This window comes from Ambystoma mexicanum, chromosome 8, assembly GCF_040938575.1.
Source record: "Ambystoma mexicanum isolate Mex_15411 chromosome 8, UKY_AmexF1_1, whole genome shotgun sequence".
Lineage (NCBI taxonomy): Eukaryota > Metazoa > Chordata > Amphibia > Caudata > Ambystomatidae > Ambystoma > Ambystoma mexicanum.
In genome coordinates this window covers 578,768,045-578,794,284 of record NC_090929.1, presented here as the reverse complement: position 1 = coordinate 578,794,284, position 26,240 = coordinate 578,768,045, and the positions used below count along the sequence as shown (strand labels likewise).

Genomic DNA, 26,240 nt, shown 5'->3' with positions numbered 1-26,240 from the left:
GCAGGGACAATCCTGCGAAAATTCCAGTAGGCTTTGTTGTTCGGTTGAAAAGCATGGTGCGGGAGGATACGGAATAAAACGTGATCAATGCTTGTAGCAGTTTGGCCGTGGGGACTTTTTACCTGCAATGTAAACTGCTCCTGAGGTTTGAGTGCTTTCTAGATGTGGTTAAACCCCCATATGCACGCTATCTGTGTACGAAATCTATGATGGGCCAATTAAACCTGGCTTATCGCACAAGCAAATAGGGTGCAGTGCTAAATGGCAATTGTCAAGTCTGTGGCTTAACCAAGCAGACCCTGTCCCATTTTCTCTTCTTCTGCCAGAGGTATGCCACCCAGAGGAACAAGTACTTAAAGACGCTATGTAATAGCTATGGCATACGTCACACAGGGGATGCTTTGATATTATTTTGCTGTTGCCAAGATATTAACACCGTATATTTTTTGGCAACATATCTGTTTCAAGCATGGTGTACAAGGTCAAGGGTTATGAAGGCTGGGGGAGACAGGAGAGGAGGCCCTTGAAATCCAGGAGAAGCACACCGATCCTTGTAACATGTCACCAAACTGGAATAGAGCTTATCCACATCACCTGGCGCTTGCCAGAGTAATAACTCCTTCTGTGGATGTGGAAAAAAATTGCTAAAACGTATGCTGTCCACCAAGGCAAATTAGCGCAGTTTAATATGAAAAGAGCTCATTCGTATTATCTAGCGCATGCCAGAGTAACAGCAGGTGTCGTGGATGGTCCTAAAGAATCGTTAAGATGGATGTTGTTCTATCAAAGCATCCCAGGCAAGTTGCCATGCCATAGAACAGAGGTTGTTTTCCGTCTAAAAGCACGTACTGATTTAGGCTTGTTGTAGCCTATGCAAAGTCATTCTATTGGACAACAACGACGAGGCATCTTAGGGCATGATTATTTCATAAAGTATCATTTCCATAGCATGTCAATTTAAGACTTATCCGCCTATGAAATGTGGTGATGTGCCCCATGTGTACTGGCTAAGGCCTACTGTTAAACAAAACCTTACATATATCTATGGGTAGTAACAGGCTTGCAGGGAAAAATGATGGAATGAGCTGGACTTCACGGTAAGAATCGCATTTTAAAGAGCAGCAGCTATTTACTGTCAAAACTGATCGAGAAGTTTTATTAGCTGTAAATCAATTATCATTACTGCGTGTCTTCACCACTTTATAATGTGTTTGAAACTGTATGCTTTTATGGCCCAGCACCGGAATAAAGCTAATGTGATTGATTGAGTTGTCCTCACCATCACATAAGGCATTTTTGGGTCCTATTCAGAGGTAGGAGTTGCGAATGATATGCTGTGGAGGCGAGGGGGTGGGGTAGACTTTTGTACATTAGCTGGCCAGAGAGCTCAGTGAGATATGCGCTCACTTCTGAACTTTATATTCAACCTACACTTTAAAGGCTGGCTTCCCTCCAGGTACCACCAGTTTCGCATTCTTTCAATGTTGATAAATTGAGTAGCATTACATTATGTAACCCTAACCACTGCTGCGGGCACTGTACCAGAAGGGTACAAATGTGAGCAAATGCGTTATCCAGAATGTATATATAGTATGGCATATATTATGCACGGGGACACGAAATCTGACTGTGAGTTATTATCATCCATCTCCACCCACTCCTGACCAAAGTATTTTGGATTGCTTTTCGGAGGTCGCAATCCATTGCACCCTGTGCCTCCATTGGTCTTCACCAAGGAGTAGGGGACCTCTGCATTGTGATCCCAGAAGCCAGCAAGGCTCCGTGTTCCGATTCAATTACCAGTTTATCTTTTTAACAATGACCCTCCTTGTTGGGTTTTCTTTTTGACAATGTTCTTTAATGATATTAATAAGTTGAAGGTGCTCCATAAGAGCTGGATAACAACAGAGATAGTGCCTATTTTTAAAAAGAAAGGTAGATTACTATCAGGTAACTGATAACCACCATATCACACCACTATGCTTGCTCTCTACTACGCACCATCACTCAACTATAACACAGCTACACCCCTGATAATTCGGCCTACTGTTCACATACGAATACGAACCCATGAACACCTCATCACTGTAATAAAACGCAGCTAGCTGAGCACATTCCGGCCTAGCTGTTCACATAGGTGTTACTCAGGCCTAACGCAGCCAGAACCCAGTCTGGGTGTCCACCCACTAAACTGCACACATCCAGCTAATATCTACTCCTCCACACCTATTGCTAGAATGCAGCTTTCAGCCAACAACTACACCAGCTGCACACATATCCAGGACACCCATACACCATACGACAATATCGCTCTATCTCTCTACTGACTTGAACTACGGTTCCTGAGGGCTTTCAACCCACCAGCGCTTTGAGGTCCTACCAATGATATATAAGGCACTATATAAATGCCAAGTAACATAACATAACTATAGACCTATCTCCCTTATTGACCATTTTGCGATAGTGTTCTGGAAAATGTTCCCATCCAAACTCAAAGAGTGGGTGGAAGAAGAAAACGTAATTTCTTTCTGCCTAGGCAGGTTCAGGAAAAAAGGAGCAGTATTGATAAATATGTCTTATTATGTACCCATGTGCAGAAGATAATTGTACAAAGGAAAGCCTGCTTATTAGTTTGGGCTATTAGCTGTCGCTTGCAACACCTATAAGCCCAAACTATTGAATTAGAGTACAGATAGGGAGAAAGGGCATATGAGAAGGGACACACAGCTTGTAGGTTGTTTGGTTATTTGCCCACCCATTGACTCTCCATGGCCATGCTAATCCCTGTGGCTATTCTTACCCAGTTCCCACCCGCTCCCCAAACACCTCCTCACTGGAACCCTTTGAGCTTGCTTTAGTCAAGCCATGCCATCAAACTTTGCACAGATAGTGCCTGCCAGTGTTTTTTCAGAGCAGTCTTTTGCGGGTTAATTACTTAATTGGAGTTGTAAACCAGCTACGGATGTAATAAAAATCTCTTAAACAGGTCTGCCTTGAGCCACTCGATTTATAAGCACTCTGCGTGTCCTTCACTGGAGTCCTGTTAAAAACAAGCATTGGGAAAGCCACCTGTTTTGGTTTGTATATCATTTTTAGGTATTTGCCAGGCCCTGCTACTATATGCCAAGGTACTCACACCATTTTGCATCTGCTACCATCATTATCCAGTAAATATCACAACGGCAATAACTGACAAGTTTCTTTCCCATGCCTACAGAAACGCCCAAACTGTTGGCATTCCCAATGCTTTATTTTGGTTTGTATCAATTATAGAATGGCGTTTAACAAAGTAAGTAGCCAGGCAGAAAGGATGGGAAGTTTTAACTGATTAGGGCATTTAGTCGACCCTGTTGACTATGATGCAGTTATTTCACAGCAACAATTCTGTCTGAGTATTTTCAGGTGAAAGTGAAACGGTGTGCAACAGGGTTGTGGCCTTGCCTCCGATGTTTTTTCTGCTGTAGATTAACGATTTGGCCTTATCCATTGAAGAATCGCTGCGTGAGCCTCCATGATACGGGTAGATATAATTGTTTTAGTTTCTTAGTCGACCTGGGGTATCAAGAAAAAGGAAGACATTTTACAGCGTTCCTGTTTATAACGTTCACTCTGTCAATTTGAATTAAACAGTTTTCATTTTGTTCCATCCTTCTAACACTATTAATATACAACTTGAATTCAATGGTGTAGTGATTAATAACGTTGGATTATTTGATAATTTAGGAAAAAGCTGTCAGCAAATGGGTCCTGTAAACCCCAATTAGATCATGCTCACTCTAGGAATAAACAAACTAGGGCGCATTTATCTTTTACATACACATTTGGTGGGGAATCTTGCAGAAGATGGCAATGTATACTGCACAGGTATATACAGGTTTTTATGCGGTGCAGAATTATGGGGCCTTGTCTCACACGCACAATTAGCGGCTGATCAAAGCAGTTTTAAAAAACTACTTTTCCTAAAACCACTCCTACTTTGCTGCTATATTTGCAACTAGGCTTGCACACTTTTAATATGAGTCCAGCATATCCCCATCGTTTTAGCAACTCAGAATCATTGAAGTTTCATAGAAAAGTCTTATGGGGACTGGCGGACCTGAATGCTACTCCTCGCTAAAAATGGTTAACCCATTTATAATCTTATCTTACTTTTTTGGATGTAAACTCTTCGCCACCCACGTCAGTATTTGCTCGACGTTTAGTTTCCGATAAATCTGAGCAATGGTTTATGGTACACTGCCTCTCAGACAAGGGAGGGGCATTCTTAACTGAACTGTTTTTCGATCAAAATTAACTGTGGGATTTAACAAAATCTCTCATGTTTGGTTGATCCTAAGAAGGGAATGTTTGTCTTTCTCAAATTCAGGCTGAACCTTTCACCCCTCGGATCATATACCTCGAAATGTAACTGTTTCCATTGTGTTTCGTTGTCCTCTGTACCTGGAGACACTGAAAACAAATGTGCACAATATATTCAGCCCAGGAATTTAAATTTCGCACATGCTCTGGTCTTGCGTAAATTGGCCACTTCAGTGTTTCAGTGGCGGTTTCTAACTACCTTGAATGTGGCATCTTAAATCAGCAAGCTAAAGCAGTACGTCTGATGTTATGTATTAGTAGGGTTTATTATTACATCATAATGTTCTTATTGCAATGCTTTAAAGAAATGTATTATTTCTCGATACACAAATCCTCCAGCTGACATTCCTACATATCAAAAGCGGCATAGTGCCAGCAGGTGTTGCTATGCTTTCACTCGTTGCTTCTAGGCACTGCCTTCCACTTTCATTTCTAGTGGCCACTCCTGTTGCTGTGCTTCCAATTGCCACTGCTAGGCACTGCTTCTCGTTATGGTCACCTAGTTGACGCTGCTGCAACTGTGCTTCCAGTTGTCGCTTCTAACGTATAGTCACAGCTCGCTCTGATCTTCCATTTGCCCCACTGCTGCTGTGCTTACAGTTGTTACTTCTAGGCACTGCTCCTCACTTTGATCTTCTCGTTGCTGCTGCTGTGCGTTCACCTTTCATTTACACATTTGTAGAACTCCATCCCTTGTGGACATTTGAAATGTATCTTTATCTGATGTTGCTGTTGGTATGGTTGAATTAAGAGAAATGTGATGACGGTATCTATTCACAAAAGAGGTGATGGCTGGAAGGTTTGGAATTAACCCAAGCCTCTGACATTGCCCTGGGCAACCCTCTAGACCATTGTTCTTCAGCCTGTCAAGCCATTATAGAAGGCGAAAGACCATATGCAAATCAGGCTTGGTCACGTCAAAAGGGGCAGTCCAGCCCAAACTGCTAGGTCACATCCCTTCTGCACGAAACCACAAGCATCCCCAGAGATGTTTCGGACATCTGCTCACTGTCATTATCTTGCAGTGAAGCTTCTATGGTCATGAGATCCATATGTGCCTGAATAATGTGTGCCTCAACAGGCCTTCCTTCTGTGTGATCCTCACTAGGTAACAATCATATCTTGAACTTCTCCACTCCCTGATCATCTGGCGACAGGAATACTTTGACCATACGTGCCTTTGTGCCAACGTATCAGAAATTATTTAGGCCTTGTTGTAATATCTTGAACAGGGTAGCTGTTTCCTTCTCTTATAATATAGGGCAGGGCTAAACATCTCTGGAAGATGGGAGCTATTTAGTCCCTGCCTCTAGCCTGGAGAACCTGGTTAGCTTGCGACCAACAGCTGCCAGGAGCCTACTTTTGACTCACCAGGCCAGCTTATGCTATACAAGCATATCTATCTGATAGAAGCTCTGTATGTTTGGGAATTTGCATAACGAAAAGAAAAGGATATTTAAAGCATAATGGAACACATAATAGACAAGCATGGAGCCTTTGTATCTAATGTGCAGGATAGATTTGAGGCATGCTATGAACTAACACCTGGTTTCCCAGAGGGTAGCACCAGCCTACTGGGTGACGACAGAGACCTAGGAGCTGGTTTTAGTGCATGCTCAACACTTTTGAATTTTGATCGCTGCAGGGGTCTACAATGACCTTTGTGAAATGGATCTCTTTCAAAAACTAAAAACAAGAAGGGGAATAATATTGCAATTTTTTAGGTCGTTTTTGCGTTTACACTTCTTGAAACCCTTTAGCGCAGCATGCAGCTGCACAATGAAGTGCTAGACAGACCTACAATTTAGCTAAAGCAACACAAAAAGACAATAGTAAGGTTTACATTGGATGCATACAGTCAGAAGTGTTCGTCAGAGTCCAGGGTCTGTTGTAACAAGGACGAGCCCAAAAATACATTTTTGAAGTTATGAACTCTGAGTGCTGTTTGATGAAGTTTTTCTTCTGCAGTGGCATGTATTCGAGGGGATTGGGTCCTCCGACATATTCCATATTTTTGACAGTAATCACCACAGCTGTGCTGCTTCGGAAAATTGTCTGCGTCGATGACGTCAATGCGCCGTCCCCGAGCACCTCCTCCGACGGCCGACGTCACCCGATGTGATAAGTAGGACGCACGACGCCCGTAGCCTCAATTCCGTTTTTTCTGCGAACATGTTTGCTTCGTAAATCTCGGTACGCCTCAACTCTTTGGAGTATCTGTTGTATTCTTCTCGGTTCTTTGAACCTGTTTGGTTTTTGTGAAAAGCCTGTTCGTGACGATGTCTACCTCGTCTTCAACCCCGCATCCGGGCTTCAAGAAATGCGGGGACTGTGGTTCCAAGATGTCGGTAACGGACTCGCACGACGCCTGCCTCTTGTGCCTCGGGGAGGCCCACAACACAGACGACTGTGTCGACTGTCAGTCGCTCACGGGCAAGGCCTTGCGGGAGCGCAAGAAGAAGTTGTCGGTAGGTATGGTGTCTAAGCCCCGGAAGTCAAGGTCTGCGGGGCTTTCAACGGATGATTCGAGAGGCGACTCTCCGCGTCATCGTCGGAGGTCCAGTGGGTCTCCTTCCAGGAGTCGGTCTTGCCACTCCTCTGCCTCTTTGAGGCATTCCCGGAAGCGCAGGCATCGGTCGCCTTCCCCGTCCTCTTCCGAGGACTCCGCCCGTCAGCGGGTCGCTTATCCCACCATGCAAGCGACACCGGAGAAATGGGCTTCCTTCGGGAAGAAGGTGTTAGCGATTCTCGAATCGCAGGGCACTTGTCCGTCTGCGCCTCCAAGTGGGGTCGGTCGTGATCGGTCGAGAGACACTGCTCGCACGCCTTCGGGCTCGGGTGGTCGGCACGGTTCACGGGAGAGGTCCCGCTCGGACAAGGGTAACCGTTCTCGCCATGCCCATTCCAGGTCCCGGTCCTCGATGCGCTCGAGACCGCGTGATCCTGTGCAGTCTTCGAGGAAGACGTCGATGCTTGTGGCGCCGAGGTCGTCGATGACCTCTCTCGAGGCTCCGCCTCCGAGGGGTCGTCGGCGCCTAGGTCATCGAAGGACAAGCTCGGAGCTCTGGCTTCAAGGCCTGTGTCGACGCCGCCGATGCTGGCGGCGCTGCGGCTGACGTCAACGCCGATTCTCTCGGCGCCGACTCGTTTGGCTCCCTCAACGCTTTTCGGGGCGGTGGTGTCGGAGGGGCCCCGAGGCACGGGGGTAGCCCCTAGAAAGTCTCTGGCTAAGGTCAGGCATAGCTTTGGTCCCCAGGTGTCTTCCTCTCACCGCCTGGAGTACCTTTCAGAGGGTTATGAGGGTTCTGATGAGGGCTTGGTTCCGGTTACGGTGCCAGATGAGCTTCTCTCGGGTCATAACCAATTTGATGACCTAAGGCAGTCACTACATGATGCCAGTGGACTGGACACCTCTCTGGAGGTGGAGTTTTGTAGGCCTGAGCCTGGCACTCATGCCGATTCTTCGTACCGGCGCCTTATGTCTCGGGTCACCGAGTACTTGGGATGGTCCGCTCCCCCAGGGGAGTTTGTTCAGGATGATCTCACGGACATCCTCGATCTTGGTCCCCCCACTGACCCGGTAACTGCCGTTTCATATGGCTCTGCAGAGAAGGGTGGCGGTGGCTTGGACTGCTCCAGAGAGTATCCCGGCAGTGGGCAAGTCTTTGTCACGAAAATACCGTCCTGCCAGTAGCGACCCTTGCTACTTGCCCAGGCACCCCACTCCGGAGAGTTTGGTGCTGCAGGTGGCTACGGCCCCGGCAAAGCAGGCGTCATATCCTACCATCCCTCCAGATAGGGACGACAAACGTTTTGATGGCTGGGCGAAGAAAGTGTTTTCTTCAGGGGGTATGGCGCTTCAGGCGGCCAACTCCGTATGTGCCTTGTCTCGTTTCACACACACTCTGTGGAACTGTGTTGCATTAGCAGCTGAACATATTCCCGAAGGGGACGAACGGGATGGTTTCCTTGCTATGGTTCAGGATGGCAAGGATGCCATGTGTGAGGCCGTTCAGTCGGGTTTGGACATGGCAGATTGTGTCAGCCGGTCCATGGCAGTGAGCACCGTAATACGCAGGTTTGCGTGGTTGCGGAAGTCGGGGTTCGCTCCTGATGTGCAGTCCCGGCTCCTCAACATGCCCTTTGACGGTGAACATCTTTTTGGCAGCAAGGCTGAAGAGAGCCTTGAGAGGTTGCAGACCTCCAAAGCTGCAGCGAAGTCGTTGGGCGCTGCAGTTCGACAACCTCTGCCTTTTCGTCCTAGGGGACAACAATGGAGGGAAGGTTCCTTTCGCTATTACTCGTGCTTCAGTAAAGCGAGAGGAGCTGTCAGCCAAAGAGGCCACCGTAAGAGTGCCAGAGGTGGAAAACAGGGTACTTGAGGTGCCTAGGCCGCTCGGGCAGTTGCCTCTTTGCCCTCAGGCAATGCCGCAGCCGCTACCACTCAGTCATGAGGCCATGTCCCATGGTTCGCCGGTTGGGGGAAGGCTGGCGCAGCATCTTGTAGAGTGGTGTGCCATTATTTCAGATGTGTGGGTTCTGGAGATCATAACCCACGGCTACTGTCTTCCTTTTCGGCAGAGGCCTCACGACAATCCACCTGGGAACCTCTCTTAGAAGAGTCTGGATCCGCTCCTTGCGCAAGAAATTCAAGCCCTGCTGGAGAAGGGCGCCATAGAACTGGTGCCTGTAGCGGAGAGGAACAAGGGATGCTATTCCCCTTATTTTTTGATTTTGAATAAAGATGGGGGATTGAGACCCATCATGGACTAGCGCGTTTTGAACAAACTCCTCAGGAAGGACAAGTTCAAGATGGTTACTCTCTCTCAAGTCCTCCAGGCCCTTCAACTTCAGGACTGGTTGGTGTCTCTCGACCTCAAGGACGCTTAATTCCATGTGCCGATCCATCCCAAGCACAAGAAGTACCTGAGGTTCGCGGTTGGCGACTCGCACTTTCAGTTTCGGGTCCTGCCGTTCGGATTGACCTCCGCCCCGAGGGTTTTCACCAAGCTCATGTTGGTAGTGGCAGCGCATCTCAGGAAAGGGGGGATTCATGTCTATCCCTACCTGGACGATTGGTTGATCAGGGGGTGCTCTCCCGAGCAAGTCCTGGATCATCTGTCCGTCACCTGCCACTCCCTTCACAAGCTGGGCTTCTCCCTCAATTTAAAGAAGTCCCATTTGACGCCAACACTTCGGCTCCGTTACATCGGAGCAGTGCTCAACACATCCCTAGGGCTGTGTTTTCCTCCCCAGGTGAGGGCTCTTCACATTCAGCAGATGGTGCACAAGTTTCAACTTGCCCAGACGCTCCCGGCGTTCGAGTTCTTGAGGTTGCTCGGCCTCATGGCCTCCTGCATTCTTCTGGTGCCAGAGGCTCGTCTGTGGATGAGATCTTTGCAGTGGGCACTCAAGATGCAGTGGTCGCACTCTTCCGGCAGGATGTCGGACCCTGTTCAGGTGCCACCCTCGGTCGCCCAGGACCTTCTGTGGTGGGCCGTCGAAGGCAATCTGTTGAAGGGGGCCCCGTTTTGGCTTTCCTGGCTGGAGGTGACGATCGTGACCGACGCATCCCTCACGGGATATGGAGCTCATGCCAACGAGTTGACAGTCAGCGGTCGTTGGTCTCCATCGGAGTCCAGACTCATATCAATCTGTTGGAGCTGAGGGCCGTCAGGCTAGCCCTGAAGGCTTTTCTGCCGACTGTGCGAGGAAAGAGTGTCCTGATTCTAACGGACAACACGTGGCCATCCACTACCTCAACAAAAAGGGGGGGCAGGGTCACTTCCTCTGTGCAGGGAGGCGATGCAGCTTGAGTTCTGGGCCATCCAGCAGCAAGTTTCGATCTCGGCTGTTCATCTGGCCGGAGACGACAACGAGACGGCGGACGCTCTGAGCAGGCAGAGCACGATCTCTCACGAGTGGACGAGTGGGAGCTGGCTCAGGAGATTCTCCTGGAGATCTTCGCCCTTTGGGGGACCCCTCAAGTGGATCTGTTCGCCTCCAGTGTCAACCGGAAGTGCGAAAGGTTCTGCTCGCGGGAATTCCCTCCAAGAGGAGCCTTAGGAGACACGTTTGTAGTGAAGTGGTCATTCCCACTGCTGTACGCGTTTTCTCCAGTCCCCGTCATCCCGCAAGTACTGCGGAGGTTACGGAGGTTCGGTTCCTGGATGATCCTCATTGCTCCGGCGTGGGCCCGGAGGACGTGGTACCTGGACCTTCTCGACTTGTCCATCTGCCCTCCACATCGTCTTCCCTACCGAGACAATCTGCTCTCATGGGAGGGGGGTCAGGTTCTCCATCCAGAGGTCAGATCCCTCAACCTTCACGCTTGGCTTCTGAAAGGTTGAGGTATAAGGATTGGGACCTCCCTGAAGATGTGTTGGAGGTGTGTAAGTGACTCCAATCAAGCAATCCCACTAAGTCAGTGCCTTGTCTGGGATGCCCAAGGGAAGCCCTTATTTATATATGTTATGGCAAGTTATAATCTGGATGATGAACCCTTGTATAACACCCCTCTCTTAGAATCCCCCTGAGCCCACTGAGCCAAGAAGTAGATTTGTTTTGCAAATTTAAAAGGTTTATTTGAAAAATTAAACAATATATATATATATATATATATCACACTTCTATAAATAAATTGATCATGGATAGCACACTTGTGAATATGAGCAGTAATCAGCAATAGGTATTCCTACAGTAGCATAGTTCTTGGTTACTTATGAATAGGAAAAGAAAAATAAGGTGGTAGAGAATGCCTTTATGGCTTCAAGGACAATGCAATGATGAATGAAATGCAGTACAGAAAATAACTGGATATGGCTTCAACAAAAGACAATGTAATCACTTTTCCTTGACAATTCACTCCCCCCCCTTTATGCAGTATAAGGAGATGGAAAGAGGAGCACAAAGTTCTCAGGAATGCAATCAAATACAATACGAAATTCAGTTCCCCCCAGCAAGCTTAGAGGAAAACAGGTAGAAGTTTGAAACACAGGCCCAAAATGCTTTGAATGTGATGACAATGAAGTGAGAAATGTGCTAAAAATGCTTTTAATTCCCTCTAGAGGTTCAGGGTGGGTGATATCTAGTTTATATTAGTTCTGGCTCACTTTAGCAATGCTCTATGAGTAACTAGCAGGTTAAACCGAATTTTAGCAAAGGAAAGCAAGGAGCTGAAATTGTGCAAAATGTCAAATTGTGGCAAATTTAATCGCGCGTGTCAATTACGGAGGCACTATATGGTTCTATGTTCGTTGGAAAGCTTAGAGTCTAAGCTTTGAAAATGACAGTTAAATTCCGTTCCTAGGACAAACGGTTCCAGAGATATGGACGATTTTGTGAAGGCAGTTTTTCAGATTTGAAATTTAAAAGTTCAAAATGGCAGATGACAGTTTTCAGCTTTAAAAAGGGCAGAATGACACACACAATTCCTATGAGGTAGTTCTAAATAGGTTAAAATAGTTTTAATTAGATTATTTTACACTAACAGATTGGTTTTGGCACAGTGCTAGCTGGGTACTCACACTAGATTTTGGACAGGAATGGGCCTCGTCACGGATCTGGTCAACAGGTTGAACGGGACTTCTGGCGGTTCTGCTCACAGCGTCTGGTCTCTGGTTCTCTCTGGTTCCGGATACAATACTGCTTTCTGGATGCTGCTACAGGTTCTTGCAAAAGTTCTTGGCAAAGAATTCAAACAGCTCGCCCGGCTGTTGAATAGTTTGGTTGGTTTTGAGGCCTGCTGAAGAGGATTCAGCTTGTGGATTCAGGCCTCTCTGCTACACATTCTGGAGTTAATTTCTGATCTCTGGAGATTGATGGATTTGATGTCTGGATCTGTGGATGTGAAGTCAAAAGTCTCCCGGCAAAGCGTCCCGCAAGAAAGTGGAAAGTGAATGTCCTGCCTGTCTTGCACAGTCTCCTTTTATGTGTTTAGAAAATGGGTGTGTGTGTTGGTCATAACTAAACCGGCCCCTCTCACTTATCATTGGCCAAGCTTTCCTCTCTCCCTTGATTGGGGGAAGGAAATGTGAGTCAGAGTGATAAGGTAGGTTTTATGGTCAGAGAAGCCTCCCCTTGTCAAATTGCACACACATCTATTTCTGACCCAAATACATATTTATATATGTACCATTTTTCTAATATTACATGTCCAGTTAACATATTTTCTGTAGCACCAAACCATCCGATCCCCGTCTTTGTAAGATGTTGTGCCCACTTTTGACAGGATTCTGCCCTTTTCATCCAGAAGACAACCTCTAAACTCTTCCAGAATTTACACAAATGTGCACAAGGGATATGGTTTTCAGATGATAAGGTGTCAGATTTTTAGCATATATACATTTGGAATAAGACCCTATTTTCCGCTAGCAACCCCCCAGAATACACCACAGGGTCCTAACACCTCTTAAAATGTGCACAGAAAAATCACAAGAATAATGATATTACTTATATAATTCTGACAAGTCGGTACTATGAATTATCCATCTTTTTTTAAAATTGTGCTCTGGCCCAAAGGGGTATGGTTTCCCCCAAGCAGATGGTGGAGTTTCTGGTTTGTCCACTTCCCCCAAGCTCAGCTTGCTAGCAGAGGCACTGCCTCTCCCATTTCCTTCCAAGAGGAAGCCATTTTACGACCCCCCTAATTTAACGATTGCCTGAGCCAAAGAAGGCCCATTGTTCAGTTCCCTGCAGTCCCCAGGTGCCATTCCCCTTTCAATCAACAGGGCTATGTGATCTCCTTTTGGCGGGGGTAGCTGGTGGTCAGAGTTTTAATCTCTTTAAGCCAGGCTTCAGCTAAATGCCACTTTAGTTCCCAGTTTTCTACATTCAAATCAACTAACAATTTTTGCACATGCAGCTAGAATGCTGATTCTAAGTTCAAAACTATGACATTTCAACAGTTGCAAACTATGTTACACTCAAAAGTAGGTCACTCATTTAATTTAAACATTTCGATTTTAGTGGTTTTAAATCCAATTTCCCTTAAGCTGCTGACATCCCCAGCTATTTTTTATATATACATTAAATAATGACTTCCTTCAAGTCATTTCAGAATATAGTTTTACGTTGTATCCACCTCTTAGCAAGTCTTTCCTTGGCCTGGTTTGTGTTCATTTGTTCAGTTTTACACAAAAGTCTGGTGGTTCTAAAATGCCGGCTTTCTGATATTGGTGAGCACCAGTATTGCATCCATTTTGACATTAAGAAAATTAATTCCCCACAGTTCTGGGTTGCTTTTGGCAATCAGCATTGTCATTCCCAATGGTTTCAGGCTACTGTGTGTGTAGCCCAATGGTGGTTTTAGGCAGTGCCCTCCTGTGCTCATAACATAGGCAAAAATGAGTGGCAACCTATTCTTCATGTTTTCCCTGTGCACTCTCTGGGGAGTTCTGGCCATCATGATGTTTTCAATGCCAGTAATGCACAGTTTTATGCTAGGGCTTGGATGCATGGGTAAAAACATCCCACAGGTGTTGCTCTCGGCCAGACGGCCAGCAACAAAGTCTCTGTACCGTTGCCGTTGGCATAAATTCTGCGACTGGTGCAGAGTTAGGAATGTGGATCCTTTTGAGTGTGACATTCCCATGGTTCTGTCTTTTTTGCTTTCCTTGGCCCACAGGTGCTTGCAAGTGGGTACCATTAAAGGTTACCTGGCGGCACTGTCCATATTTAAGCGCTCGTCTGAAGAATGTTCTTATTTGAAGATTCCTTTAATTTCTCAATTTTTGAAAGGGCTCACTAATGTGTTCCATCCGTCACCTTTTATGGTGCCCGGTTGGGATTTGAACCTTGTTCTTAAGTTTCTTATGGGTGCTCCATTTGAGCCTTTGCATTCTTGCCCTTTGAGACTGTTAACTCTTAAAACTGTGTTTTTGGTTGTGGTTACTTCCGCTCGCAGAGTGAGTGAGTTACAGGCACTTTCAGTTAAGCCGCCCTTCACTGTGTTTCATAAGGACAGGGTTGTCCTTCGAGTTCGTCCTTCCTTTCTTCCGAAGGTGGTTTCGGAATTTCATTTGGGCCAGAAGGTTGTTCTTCCGGCATTGTATCCTCCTCCGCATCCTGGTAAGGAAGAGGAGAGGCTCCATAGGCTTGATCCTAGGAGAGCGTTGAGCTTTTATATTTCACGCATGTCCCGGGTCAGAGTGGACGATCAACTCTTCATTGGTTACGCTGGAAAGCGTTTGGGACAAGCTGTGACCAAACAGACTTTGTCTCCTTGGATTATTTTGGCTATCTCCGAGTGTTACCGCTTGGCGGGTAAGGACCCACCGGCTGGCTTGCGGGCCCATTCTACCAGGGGTATGGCTGCATCTGCTGACCTACAGAGGGGTGTTCCTATTCGTAACATCTGTGATACAGCCACCTGGGCTTCAGTACATACTTTTGTACGTCACTACTCCCTCGATTCCATCCGAGGACAGGATCTGGCCTTTGGAAAGGCAGTCCTTTATTCCGGAATTTGATTGGGCATGCTAAATTTGTGTTCTAAATTCTTTTCCCACCTCCTTGCTTTGGTACTGCTTTGGGAGTCTGTCAAAGATATGTAATACGTCGGAGGACCCAATCCCCTCGAAGAACAAGTTACTGTCTTACCTGGTAACGTTCTTTCGATAGGATGGTCCGACGATGTATTCCATATCGCTCCCTCCCTACCTTCCCCGCTGCAGAATTTCTTATGCGATTGCAGCTTACGTTTCCGCAAGTACGTCACAGAAGGGGGTAGCCGCCTAATAAAGTTTAGACATATTATGATTAATATATGTGTTTTAATTCTATTGGAATCGATGGTGTATTCAAATGTTCACCTATGATTCATCTTAGTGATGTAAACTAAAACTAAGACCCCATGTGGGGTGCGTATGCTCTATATTATTGCAAGAAATCAGTTATTTGGGAGGTGCAGTTTTTTTATTATTGCACTCCACTTTCATTATCAAGACAACAAAAACCAAAGTACAATGTCTTGATACACTAAAAAAGAAAAAAGCAAAGAAAAAGGGTTAAAAAGTTCAAATGTTCAGGCAGTAATTGAGCAAAGAGTCTCAGGCCGATTCTGTGTGCAGAAGACATACAGTAACCACAAAGCAAAATAACGGGATTATGGTATTTGACATTTTTACCAAGGCTCTGTATAGCAATATTGTTTCAATGGTAGAGTTTTTTTTACCAAAACCAACAGAGATACATTTGCTTCAGTAACAGGAGAAATTGAACAATTAATGTTCCCATTCGGGGAGTTCTGCAACAAGAATACAGTAAGGCAGATTGGTGAGTGTTAGTACAAGGTGTACATTTACATATAGGTCAGGAACAATTGTCCTAGAGAATATCAATTTTTGAGTCCTATACAGATGTACACTGGTACTTAGTTCTACAAGTGACCAATCCTCAGTCCGCAAGGCCATGTGTGTCTGACTGGCAGAAGACTGGTGTCATACGTTCTGGGGGAAAAAACTACAACTGAGGCTACGGGCGTCGTGCGTCCTACTTATCACATCGGGTGACGTCGGCCATCGGAGGAGGTCCTCGGGGACGGTGCATCAACGTCATCAACGCAGGACGCAGACGCCGAAAATGTTCGAAGCAGCACAGCTGTGGTGATTACTGTCAAAGATATGGAAAACGTCGTCGGACCATCCCATCGAAAGAACGTTACCAGGTAAGAGAGTAACTTGTTCTTCTACCTCTTTCCCAACTATTCTCCTCGCATTGCATATAGTAGCATAGTGTATCGTAGACCGGAATCCGAGGGACGCTTCCGAGAGATAGTAAGCACACCATCATCATCTTTAAGGTTGAGGAAGTTGCTGTACATATCAATTTTTGGAAGACCTTGATGGAGCATATATTTCAGCTGACTTCCTAGCACTTGCACAGTAATCAGTGTATCTTTTGCATACCTTCATATAAACGTGGAAACATTATTTTTAACAAGTGCCTAATTATGTTCTACCTGATTTTGTATGATTGTACCATATAGAATACAGAACGATTTACAGGGTACATTCAAAGGTGTCTTTAAGAGCAGAAATTATTTACTTGAAGACAGTTTGGAAAAAGGTAAAGGACTATTCATAATTGGGGTCTGTGGCTGTGTTTGACAGAAGAGCTGTTCTCAAGCAGACTATTTAAAGTGTAAAGTCTTTTTGGTGTCAGGGGTTGAGTTTAATTTCTCCAATCAAACAAAATCAGCATAGTTGCAAGTCAAGAATAGATGGTAGTAGGGGAATCAGAACTGAAACATGGGGGGAGAAAAGGTGCCTGTCATGTGTGCAGTGGAAGCCTGGCACCCTACTTGCTCACTTGTTCACGTAATGATTACAGTTGGTCTGTACAAATTATTCTTAAAATTAGACCTGTTTTCTAATTGAATAGGTATTTTTCTTTATGTATTTTATTGTCAGCAAAAATGACACAAAGAATACCAACTGCAATTAATCCATAGAAAAACGATATTTGTGATTGTGAATACTCTTATTTTTTTATATTGATCTCTTTCAGTTATCAGAAGATGGCCCTTAGCATTTGCAAACATTCAACTTGCTTTCCACAAGAGTGCCCTTAAAACGTGTTTTTATTGGCTTTCTTTAGGGCCCAGGAGAGCCACAAGATATATTTTTGAAAGTAGCTGGAGGTCCAAGCCCTCAGATAAAGAAATTCTTTGTTACCATATATACGTAAGTTGAAAAATGTTTTATCTTTTTTAATTAAGTATAATGCGTTTGCAAGCTGTGAGATAAAGGCATTTCCCATGTTACAAAGATTTATGATCAATTTCCTAATTCCTTCATGAGCTTGCTTGAATATTGCTAATCCTTTAGAGCGCACTACTGTGCATATTGAGGGTTTGGGGCGATTTACGGCTGTGGACATTTAACAGAATATCTGACTTTTTGCACTCATTTCTGCATTACTCTGATTATTGCTCCTGCAGAATTAAAAGTGGGGGGACCATTGGGAGTTTAGGGCAGGAGTTGGAAGTTACCAACTATGTTTAACCCTGAGGTCCTCATTATTTAGAACCTAGGTTTATAGGTAAATTAGGTTCTTAATGTATCCATTTTTGAAAACCATGCCATTGTCAAAAGGTTGTGAGGGCCACCCTAGACCGGGGCCCTCAATACGAGCATGTTGGTCTGGAAAAAAGTGCCGGACTGGCATACAGGCTTGACCTGCCGATAGTTCAGGCGCCTACCGGCAGATAATTCACTAAAGCACCGGCACCGTTACTAACTGTGCTGGTGCTTCAGTGTTCCCATTCTTATGGGACTCCACGGGAATGTGAACTTACCACTCCGCTGCCACCCGTAATATCCCGGTATTACCAGGATATCGGGCGGCAGAAACTGTAAACCGAGGTTGCCGGTAGGCCACCGGTACTACCGGCAACCGTGTAATGTGGGATCGGATCCAAAAACCTTATCTTGGATTAGTAATTTAACTTTGCCTACTGAAATCCTAAAATCCTGAAATATGAAGATGCCATTCTTATTGTTACCTGCTTTTCCACAATCTTCTCTGGTACAGGGACCCCTGGCTTGCTGCTCCAATTCAGATCTGGCAGTTTTACGTCCATTCTTTACAGCGAGTGGATATCAGCTGCATCACTGGTCAGCTCACCCGCCTTTCCCTGGTTCTGCGTGGGACGCAGGTAGTCCGAAAAGTAAAAGGTTACACCTCTCACCCACAGGAACTTAAGGTAAATACATCAAGGTTTATCTGGTTTCCTTTCTGTGCTACGGATGAATAGCTCCAATTTCTTTGGAATGGTATTGTTTCATTGCGTGGCGTTACTTGCTGGATTCTTCTCCCACAGATACCTCATGTTGATAGATAATCCCTCACCGTCAGCTGCTAGGAGAATTTCAACTTGGAGGGTAGTGCGGCTTATCTGCTTGACTCACTTGTGTCTCAACGGGTTTGCTCCTTGATTCCGGACATGGTGCTGGCAATCTCACTTATAGCATGCACTGTGCCACCTTCACTTCGGTTCCCCACCTTTTTACTCTGTGCTCAGTAGTCGAGAGAATCAGATCCCAAACACGTAAACACAAAAAAACTATGACAAGATGAAAAAGCTTCTATTTTTGTTTTTTCTCCTTGAGAAACAATTGGACAATACCCTTTTTTCTTTTTTTAATTTCAAACAACTTTTCTACCACTGACCCACAAAAAGCCTGGAGAAGCTTTTAGAGCATGGAAGGCAGGTAGGGCGATGAGGAATCTGTGGGAAAAATCCATAGAAAGAACTTTACTGGTAACAAATGTTTCCTTCAATGGATTGCATTCTCCCACAGAGTCTTCACCTTGATATACTGCCAAAGCAGTAATCAACACCAGGAGACGGGCTAAAAGTTGTGAACTAAAAAATGTTTTAACATTGCTCTGCCAAAGTGGGTATCCTTCCAAGGGCCAAGTCCAGGCAGTAATGTTTAGACAAAGTATACAAAGAAGCCCATATGGTAGCTTGGTACATATCTCTAACCGGCATACCCCTCTGCAAATGTGACAAGGCAGCCACTCCCCCTGTAGTGTGTGCCTGGAGAACTGGCGGAACCTCTTTTCTACACTCTCATGAAATTATGATATGCTTATAACAATCCAGCGAGTGATTGTCTATTTATGTCACCGCTTGGCCCAGCCTCGATCGTGAGAAAGCAATGAACAGTTAGTCATCCTCCCAAAACGAGGTGTCATGGCGAAATAAAGCATTACACCCACTTAGGGTCCATCCTAGGGAACGTTTCCTCTTCCTTGGAAGAATGAGTTGGCAGAAAAAAGAAAGATGACTCGACACTATAAGAGATATGAAACACATACATTTCAGAAACTGTGGCCTACATGAAAGCGCTTGTAAACTCACTTGTGCGCATAGCTGACGTGATGGCCTCTAAGAATGCTGTTTTGTAAGTAAATCTGATGCGCCGAATGTAAAGGCTCAAAGGGAGCCGTCATTAGGAAAGTTTGGGGCAGATTAAGCTCCCAAGCCAACACAACAAGAGGGGTTGGAGGAGACCTATTCAGAGGCCTTTCAAAAATTGGGCCACAATCAGAAAAGAGAAAAAAGAGCTTTGCTTGGGCAGCATATTAAACAATGACAAAGGGGCTATGTACCTTTTATCGTGCCAACCTGCAAAAATGACCTCCCAGCCGATCTCCCACTCGTGAGAGCCTGAACTCTGCCTGCTCAGAGCATCCACCAATTAGTTCTCTGTCCCTGCTAGATGGGCCACAGAGATGGAGATTTTGTTCTCCAGCACCAGAACCAAAGCCTCATAGCCTCCCTGCACTGGGGCAGTGACCGCAACCCCCGTTTGTTGAGGTAGTACATGGTCTCTGTATTGTCTTTAAAAACAGGGACATGTTGCCCCGGAAGGGAAAGCGCAAATGCTGCCAGAGCTAGCCTGATGCTGGGACCAAAGCCTGCTCATCTGTAGATCCATGCAATGAGCACCCCAGCCTTTCAGGAACACATCCGTGACCACTTGAGCCTCTGGCCAAGGCGCTCAGAATAGCTGCTCGCCATTATTATCTCTCTGTTGGCCCTGCAGGACAGGCCTATGGCAATGGCAACCATTCTTGATATGAAGAGGACATCAGCCATTTTGTCAGAGTATTGCGACCCCTAACCTCAGAGTAGCCAGTACAGGGAGCACATCCAAGACCTGTCCTCTGGCATCAAGAGAATGCAAGAAGCCATGGGGTGGAGAAAGACTAACAGCAGTAGAGTACTCGAGTTCTGGAATTGTGTGACCATTTGTCAAATGCTTCATTATAGTCTTCAGGACCGCTCCGGTGAACTGTGTTTGTTCTGATGCCATGTGCAGCTTCTGAAAATGTAGCGAGAAACCCAAGTTGGGCAATAGTGAGCAGGCGTCCTCGATATATCTCAAAACCTGCTCTAGGGTTTCGACCTCAGATGAGCCAGTCGTCTGCGGGTCTTTGTCTAAATTAAGACAAAGACCTGCAATCTCCTAATGTGCATCGACACCACTACCATCAGCTAGATGAACACCCTGGATGTGGAGGTCAGGCCAAAGGGGAGGACTGGCAATGAGTATCCCCAATAACGAATCTCAGAAATTGCCTGTTCTTTCGATGGATCAGTACATGAAAATAGACATCCTGTAGATCTAGTGACATCAAACAGTCCTGGGACTGATGAGCCTGCAGAATCTTTTGCAGTGTCACCATCCTGAACTTGTCCTTCATCCGGAACTTGTTCAAGGACCGGAGGTCCGGGATGGGACAGAGTCCTCCTTTCTTGGGCACTGCAGCCTTCTCACAAAGTAGGTGTAGCATCAGAGCCCTCTACATCTTGAACTGAATGAAAACGTTTGGGCTGTGTTAGACTGCTGTTGCGCCAGTCTCAGCAATTTCATGGTTAGCCTTGATTCTTTACATTTTCCAGGGACTCCTTAGCCCATGCCGAGAAGCTTTGACTGTACCGCAGGCGAAAGCTCAGAGCCTTGAAGTCATGAGGCTCTCCCAATGACTGTCGACATCCCCATCAACCACCCACCACAAACCACCATGTCAAGCCTGACCTAAAGGGAAGGGCATGGCAAGCTGCTTCCATCTCATCATCACTATGTCCAAGAAGCCTTCTCAGACTTGGCCCTGCTGCAAATGAGCAACCGCCTCTGAGATCAAATTCCACAGAACATGGGAATATTCTATTTTATTTATATAAAGTGCAAGAGGCATTGAACGCCATCTTTGTCAGCGCATCTGTCTTTTTCGACTCACTGTCCGTAGGGCGATTCGATGTTAAGGGTCTTGAGTTTACGGTCAAGGCCTGGACCATCAACCCATTGGGGCTCGGGTGCATGGAAAGGAATGGTCTGTCACCTCTGGCGTATTGTACTTTTTTGTGAGCTTCCTGTCAAGCAAAGATGCTGCCCTAGAGTCGCAATTGGGTCCACTATCGACACGTCGAACTGCAGGGCCATTTCTGATTTAGCGTTCAGGTGCACATATGTATCTCAACCCCGGGAGAGGTATATCTAGCCCACTTGCATCATGCAGGCCCAATGCTAGCTCCATGAGCTCTGCTTGATCGGCCATTTGTTGCTTACATTCTTCCCACTCCCCCCTCGGCGCAGCCTTCGGGAGGTAAGACTTACCCCTTTACCTGGACAAATCCTTCTCATACTACGTCTGCGCTTCTTTTTCTTCCTGTTGGAGGAGGATGACAAAGAGTGGTTGGACTCACTACAAGAGTCGCCTACCTTCCATGTCATCTTTTTTCTTGAGAATGGGACCCTAAGTGTCGGCTCTTGACCGTTTATTGGCCGGCCGGCAACTTGGAAGAGGCCCTACCTAGCGCCAGTTTGGGTGAGCGCTCCCTCAAAGCCTTCGGATTCATGGACTGTCACAAGCCACGCTGCTACAATTCATGCTTCACCCCTAGCCACCACACACAAATGGTGTGTGTGTCAGTGATGGACATTTTGAGGCTGCAGTCCCAGCAGCTCTTAAATCCCAATGTTTTGCGCCCCCGACATACTAATGCAGAAAAGAATTCATAGAATGAGTTGTGCGTGTTGACCGTGCAGAAAAAAGGTTTAGAGGTTTAAGGGCGTAGTGCATGCTATAAGTACGATTGCTAGCGTTCTGTCCGTAGTCGAGGAGTGATGCTGCCGAGGCACGACTGAGCCGAGGGGATGACATCGAACCACACTATGCCCCCTGTTGAAATTTTCCAACTAACTGAAGCCAAGGGAGATTATCTATCAAGATGAGGAAGCTGTCGGAGAATACAATCCATTGAAATGTATTTACTTATCTGGATCCAGGATTGCTAGAAGTCGAGATGTAAAAAGGCTAGAAATACCCAAGTTTAAACGTACCACATTTTCAGATCACGCCTTTTTTGTCGCTGCCCCACCGGGCTACACTGCTTTGCCAGTCGAAATGTACATGTTCCCTTCGCAACTAGTTTTTAGGAAAGCTTAAAAACTAATTTCTCTAACATGACATTTCCTGTATTAGTTCAATTGGGTTTGCTATATTCAAATTATTCTGTTTTTTATGTTGCATTTTTCTTTTACTTTCCTGGTTTCTCTGTTTATTTTTGATAGTATTGTACAGCGTCCCTGAGCCTCTGTGTTAGCATGGATTTCAGAAATACCTCAAAATAAAGAAAAACATCTAACTTGTTTAGTTTTGGATCATAGCTGACACACCAGGCACACTCAATAAGGCAAAAGTACTGTCATGAGAGTGTAAGTAGAGGGTAGATGACATAGGGGTTGGGACACACAGTCTGCAAGCATTCTCTAGCTATGTGCCCACCCACTGCACACCATTAGCCACATCATAAACTAGTTACTTGATGAATCAGAATTGATTCACCCAGGACACCTGGCCTGGAACCCCTCTCATGTGGCCAGGCAAAGGCAGACACGTTCTGATCCTGACCCTGGGGGCGGTGTTAGCCGGAGGATCACATGGGAGGGGCAACAGGTCAGGAGGGATGGGATACCCCCTTAGGTAATTTTCCCCAAGACCTCAATCTCCTAATAGCTTATTGTAAAATAGAAGCTGTTGAAAAAACAGACTTTGGTGTTAGGGACTTCAAGTCCCAGAATTCCCATAGTACTGGGACAAAGAAGAGGGCTGCAGAGGCACACGGTTTCAGAGTGCAACCAATTAAGGTTAATGACCCACATTTGAGGATGGCTGAGAGGCATAAAAGCCCCCCTCAGGTGCAGGCCATGAGGCCAAGGTTGAAGAAGGTGAGGCAGCTGAAACAGCAGCAGCAGGAGAGCAGTAGTAGTAGTAATAGTTGTAGTAGTAGTGTGGAGAAGTTTTGGAATCTCCATGAAGCAGCAGAGGAAGAAATCGGGGAAGAGCCAGGATGCCGGGACCAGAGTGGTGAGAGAAATTGATGCCGGTCCTGAGAGTGTTTCATGGGCTCGAGATTTCAGTTGCAGCGGTCGGGAAGTGGAAAGCAAACCTGTTTGTGACTTTCCCAATTGTGAAACGTTCAGCTGTGGGTGATGGACTCACTGGTGAGACTTCAGCTGTAGTGGTCACGCAGCAGAAAGCACATCGCTTGTGACTTTCCCCATGGAGAAGCGTTTAGCGGTGGCAGGCGAGCACTGGATCGCCGGGGGAGCCGCAAGGGCAATGAGACGCGGGAAGCTGTGCAGGAGAGTTTGCAGAGACTTGCAGGAGAACTGAAGTAGACTAGCTGGAAGCAGCGAGGTGCACGGACACGCATGCCAGACTCGGTGAGTTCACTGTTTTATTGTGACCCCGGAGCACTCCGTGCCTACCCATTGCCTGAATCCGGACTCCCTTTTGAAGACCAAACTGATATAAAACAAATTAATGATTATGATGCAAACCAAGCTGATATAAACCAAAGCAGTTGGCATAAAGAGACTCTAAGGATCCCACCTTAAGGAGGTGGTTGTTATATAGTTGGTGATAACAGCCACCCACATGAAGGAGCAGTAGTTCAAGAATGGAACGCAAACCACTGTTGCCAAAGCTGAAAGGGACACACACTAAGGCAAATGATAAACAACCTGGGCTGCCCAAGTCAAAAGAAGATAACAGAACCTAAAGGAGTGTGTGAAGAATATTGCCCAGTTGCAGAGAATGTCTTAAACCCACATTACCAAAGCCAAAGAAGTGTGAAGCAGAGAAAGAGTTATTGTCAGCCATTGGTTAACAAAGGTGATTGGCTGGAGGGCTGCCTTTCTGATAAAATAGGTTCAGGAGGAAATAAGCATTACCTGTCTTGCACGTGGCAAACAGTTAGGTGTAGTAAATAACACCAGTATGATTATTTTGTCCCCTGAAGAAAATCTCAAACCTAATTGTGTCAAACAGAAGATATTGTTAAAACCTTGAAGTTGGCCCATACCACAGAGTACTTACAGGTAGTAGTTTAACCCGGAAAGTAGGGAGTATACCAGGTCATAGGACTTTGTACCAATTGGTTCTGTTCGGGCAGGATACCCGAGCAGAGAAATGCAGTAGTTTGTCTTGACTGGCAGGGGAGTATACCAGGCCAAGAACTTTTGTAACCATTGGTTCTGTTCTGGCAGGAATACACCGGAACACAGTGTTGTAGAAGTGGTAAACCTGGTGACATTGTAAACCAGGTGGAAACTCATGAAGTGCTGTGGTAGGGTAAAGCTTATGACAAAGTAATTGGAGGTTCCCTAAAGTGTTTTGGTGAAGTAGTACTGAAGCTAAAGTGGTGCCAAAATATCCTGACAAAGACATTTGTTTTGAAGCTATTGAAGTTCTAAAATATTCTTAGTTGATGACAAGAAACTGTTTTAAGATCTTTGTTGAAGTATGCATTGTTGATGGCATGAAGCTGTCTGCAAGGCCTTGGCTATAAGTGGAAAGAGGAAAGCTTTGCTAAACAGCTGTGAATCATCCTTGGAATCCAAGTTGGAACTTTTGTGTTGTCAAGTTGGATTAGAAAGAGAACTGAAGTAGACCTACTCATTATACAAGAGTTTCTTATGCTTTGTGAGCAGTTAAAGAAATGCCTGCTTGAATCTGGGGAAGGGGAAATTACCGAGGTTATCAGAAGAAGCAGCTACTGTGGTTTGAATTATACTATTATATCTATTGTTGTTAAACTGCCATATATTTCCTAATTGATTTGGTGTGTGTACAAGTGTAAGGGACAGAAACCTTTTGTTACAGTGTTTCCTTTAGTTTGTTTTAGGCAGCAAAATCCTCGTCGGGTAGGGATAGTGAAGCGTTTATCCAACCCTTTGAGTTAATAAAATGGCATCTGTTGAAAAACCTTCACAAAGTTGTCCGCTTCACATTTCTGACCCCTCACATTACATTTATGTCCATTCCCGCCCCTACCATGCCCACAAGGGTCTCTTTTCCCTGCCTCCAGAGACATACATAGCATGCATAGGTAAGCGCTGCAGGACAGGCTCCTTTTCTGTTCAGTGCAGCCAACTGGCTTATTTTAACATTGCTCTCTATCTAATTATAAGAAGGAGAATCGAATGTTGAGTGGACTTTTCAGAGCAGGTCATTTACCTTTCAGATGAAGTAAAGTTGTGTTACCAGTCAAGTGGCCATGTTGGAACTAAGCATCATACTTCAACATGAACCAAAATGTACATTAGGCAGTAATATGCCTGAAGAACATTTGTTTATAATGTGCTCGAGAAGCAGTCTCATGTTAATGAGATGTAAAATACCTGTCTGAGATAGTCTCTTGGTTTGTGTAATAGTTGACTTCATCCATAAGCAAAAGGCCCCATTCGAAGGGATTGTGTCCTCCGACGTATTCCTTATCTTAGATATCTCTTTCCAGCTTTGCTGGCCTCGGAAATTTTTTCTCCAGAGGGCGCTGCGCGTCGACGTCCGCCGAGTCGATGTCCCTCGACAGCCGCCGTATCGACGTCGATGTCATCCTGCCTATAAAGGCCGCGCGCAGCGTCCGTTGCTCAGTTCCGTTTTTCCGCGCTTACTCAGTGCCTCGGAATATCGTTGCTCAGTTTCGTAGAGAATTATTCATATTTCCTCGAGATATTCGATCCATACTCGATGGCTTCCTCGTCTGAACCGACGACCCCTCGGTCCGGCTTTAAAAAATGCCGAGACTGTGGAAAAAAGATGTCGCTGACTGACCCTCAGAGTTTGTCTGTGGTGTTTGGGAGCTGAACACCATTGTTCGGAGTGCGAGGACTGTATGTCCATGACAGCTAAGGCCCTGAAGGAGCGTAGGGGGAAGCTGGAAAAAGGTAAGACTTCTAAAGCTTCTTCTTCCTCGACGAAGTCGAGACATTCGTCTCCTCGTCACCATTCACGCTCCAGGTCTCGAAGCGGGTCCCATCACTCCTCGAGATCGAAGCACTCGAAGAGGAGACGTCGAC

At 45.8% G+C, this 26,240-nt stretch overlaps 1 protein-coding gene across 1 annotated transcript in view; it reads left to right on the top strand.

Annotated features, from left to right (window-relative positions):
- Nucleotides 1-26,240, top strand: part of NPHP4 (nephrocystin 4) — a 1,060,260-nt gene that overhangs the window by 912,757 nt on the left and 121,263 nt on the right. The window contains exons 25-26 of the mRNA XM_069610268.1: nucleotides 16,957-17,042; nucleotides 17,893-18,064. Of these exons, the coding sequence (XP_069466369.1) occupies nucleotides 16,957-17,042; nucleotides 17,893-18,064 (258 nt within the window). The remainder of the gene's footprint in view (nucleotides 1-16,956; nucleotides 17,043-17,892; nucleotides 18,065-26,240) is intronic.